At 38.7% G+C, this 3,044-nt stretch overlaps 2 protein-coding genes across 3 annotated transcripts in view; both read left to right on the forward strand.

Moving 5' to 3' along the window:
* Nucleotides 1–707: 707 nt before the first annotated feature.
* LOC104816250 (transcriptional regulator TAC1) lies at nt 708–1,576 on the forward strand. Its single transcript, XM_010544968.1, has one exon. It carries the CDS (start codon nt 813–815, stop codon nt 1,305–1,307), a length of 495 nt encoding a protein of 164 aa, XP_010543270.1. The 5' UTR covers nt 708–812; the 3' UTR covers nt 1,308–1,576.
* An 896-nt stretch (nt 1,577–2,472) lies between these two features.
* The window catches only part of LOC104816251 (ribulose bisphosphate carboxylase/oxygenase activase, chloroplastic-like), a 3,443-nt gene continuing 2,871 nt past the window's right edge, over nt 2,473–3,044 (forward strand). The window contains exons 1-2 of one of the 2 annotated variants that reach the window (XM_010544970.2): nt 2,473–2,705; nt 2,856–3,038. In XM_010544970.2, coding sequence (XP_010543272.1) covers nt 3,032–3,038 — 7 coding nt within the window. In that variant the 5' untranslated portion in view covers nt 2,473–2,705; nt 2,856–3,031. Of the gene's footprint in view, nt 3,039–3,044 lie in introns of both variants that reach the window. The other variant, XM_010544969.2, reaches the window with a different exon arrangement.

The raw sequence follows: 3,044 nt of genomic DNA on the forward strand, positions 1-3,044 counted from the left end.
CGTCGTGTTATTATAATGCAAATTACGAAAAGCAAGATCAATACAGATATAATGGTTTTATGCTTTATTTAAATAAAGACAAAAAGAAAAAGCCAAAATGCTTGGTCGGGCCAATTATATGTCAAATGCATGCGTGTTTTGTTAATTTGTCTTATAAAATTAGAGGTTTATATATTCAATACTAAAATAATATATTCTTTGTCGTAAGATAATTTGTTTAGTTAATTATTCATAACAATGTTTTTAGTAATTTTTGAACTCTTAATACCGTTTGAATTAGTTACGAAAGTAACCATACGATGAATGGTTGTTAATCTCTTTGATTGTGAATTCAAGTGATTGATTAGTGACCGAGATTAATAGCAGAAGTTGCATTAATCAATAATACATAGTTTATCAAAGCTTTAACTCGATTGGTAAAGGATGAAACAAAACTCATTTATAATCTAGATTCGAATCTCCATTTGGGAAGAGACATTCATCCGGACTTTTCCGGTTTTCTAGAAAATGAAATCTTCTAAGCTTTGAACATTTCATGTAAGCGTATACATGAATGAAACCCTAACCATCTTTCTTATGCCGTGGATTCAATATTTTCTTTTTTAATAATAAAAAAAAAATGTGTGATGAAGACACATGTACAGTTGGGTTTTTGTTTCTTCCGTAATGCCTTGAGGCAACAAAAACGCGAAGGGTTGACCATTCGGTTCATCTCTGATCTTCTTGTTCTTCTCTTCTTCTCCTTGAGGTCTCATTCTTATAATTTCGTCCATATTTGCACGAAGATCCAACCTTTTCTTGTTATTGGGTTTATGGACGCTAACAATCCAAGAAAATCAGGCGAGTATTGTGATCGAATATCAAAGAGAAGCGAAGATATCGACCGTCAAATTAGTTCTCAGGACCACATAAGATCTTACATATGCAGTTTCTGCATGAGAGGGTTCTCCAACGCTCAAGCCTTGGGAGGGCATATGAACATCCACAGAAGAGACAGGGCGAAGCTGAGGCAGCTATTAGAAGAGAAGGACGACGGCCTCAACGAGCAACAAGATTCGGTATGCGAGGAAGCGAAACAAGATCGAGTTGATGATAAATTAGGGTTTCACCAGAAGGTTGACGCCGCTGAAAAGGTCGTGGAGCTGTCGGATTTTATTGGTATGGCTTCACTGGTGGACGAAAAAAGATCAAAAGAGCAAAATAAGGAGGAGTCTTTGCAAGACATGGCAGATCATGGTTCGAGCTCGAGCTATCGTGAGACGGAGGAAGGATTGGATCTTGAACTTCGGTTAGGCCAACGTCTCTAAAATCACGTCCCACAAAGATTTATATATTTCATGTAATATATGCTTTTTAAAAGAATATACTCATTGAGAGATATTGAATATTAAACGAGCTAAAGATCGATATTTGAAGATATGGGGACACGATCAAGAAGGGTGAATCTATCAAGGTATACGTTATATATTATATAGCATTATATTCTGTAAGAGTATTGATTGATATATAGTATTCTCGTGTTTCTTTTTATTTTCTGTAAAAGTGTACAGACACATCCGGTTTCGGGCATCGCATGTTTTCACATCCAAGGATGTTTTCTAATCATGCAAATGCAATTATATATCAATGCTCTTAAATGGAAGGTACATATCTAAAGTATCTATATATGGACTGTTTTGATGATTTGTGGAATTGGTTCCCATTAAATACAAAGATGACAACTTAGAAGTTATACATCTCGTTGCTGAAATTTTGAGCTTTATGTGGAAAGTTCGAATTGCCATGCATGCGTATCTTATGAAAAGTTTCTAAATTTAGACACGACAACACGGCAAAGAGGAGACTAGGGTTCCAATGATAACAAGGGTAACCCAAGTACAGGTTGGGAAGTTGTCTTGATTCTTGAACAGCTAGGATTCTCGATCTAATCCATGATTATACATATATATATGTATGTATATATGGGACATGAGTATATGCCAAATCATGGCTACGGTTAGGCCGGCTCAATGTGTAAAGCCCAATACCTATGTTAAGCGAGCGAGGCCCAATCCAACGCTGAGACGCAATTAATAGAAGTCGTAGTCTCTAGCTAAGCTAGAAGGTTCTGAAAGAGAATTACAACGTTTGCGACGCGCGTCACCAAATCGCGATGGTGACAAACGGCGAGACCACGATTATTGACCGTCCACGTGTCACATAGCGTCTCCGTTTCGGGTGAGATCAAACGCCGATTTCCATGGTTAAATCACGATTATTCACCGTCCACGTGTCATATAGCGTCTCCAGTCCGGTCCGATCCGATCCGATTTCGGAATATATAGAACCGAGATTCAGGCTTGATTATATAAACCCGAAAAAATCAGGCCGACCCGAACCCGATCCCAAAACCTTTGTAACCCGACCCGGCCCGATTGACACCCCTGCTTCCCCACGTTCATACCAAAAAAAAAAACTTTCCGCGTTGTGTGTGCAAACTAACCATGGTTTAGTTAGGTTTGTTTGATTGTAACGCGTTTATGAAGAATGCTTAATTTTGCATCGAAGTGATTAAGAAAGAGACCCAAAATTGGAGAAGATGAGAGAAACCAATAAACCCTAACCTCAAATATGGCCAACCTCCCAGAAACCTCGATTTTGTCTTCAACCCCACCAAGAACCCTAATGATTCGATCTCCAACAAGTCTCCATCACAACTACCACATGTAAGAATCCTCGCTTTCTTCCCTCCATGAAAATTTCTGAAACAAAAAAAGGGGTTCTCTTTTTTTTTTTTTGTGGCCGTTAGGGTTTCCGTGACATTATCCCCAAAGATTTTTGTTTTTTTGCCCACAATTTCGCTTTCTGTTTTCCAGTTTCGACCATCTTCCATTTCGCCATTATTACACACGCTCGTGTCTTGTCTCTCTCTATAAATGGCGTCAGACCCATCTCGCTATCTCCCTCGGGGACAACAATTTGGTCTCGAATCGAACTGGGTAGCTTCGTCGTTTTGTGATCGCCTTCTTCGTTGGATTATAGCCGTTAGATCATGGCTTTCCCCC

This window comes from Tarenaya hassleriana, unplaced genomic scaffold (genome assembly GCF_000463585.1).
Source record: "Tarenaya hassleriana unplaced genomic scaffold, ASM46358v1 Cleome25, whole genome shotgun sequence".
NCBI lineage: Eukaryota > Viridiplantae > Streptophyta > Magnoliopsida > Brassicales > Cleomaceae > Tarenaya > Tarenaya hassleriana.

Bases quoted from the DNA above. Each gene is read 5' to 3' on its own strand.
- LOC104816250 (XM_010544968.1), top strand. From the start codon at position 813: ATGGACGCTAACAATCCAAGAAAATCAGGCGAGTATTGTGATCGAATA.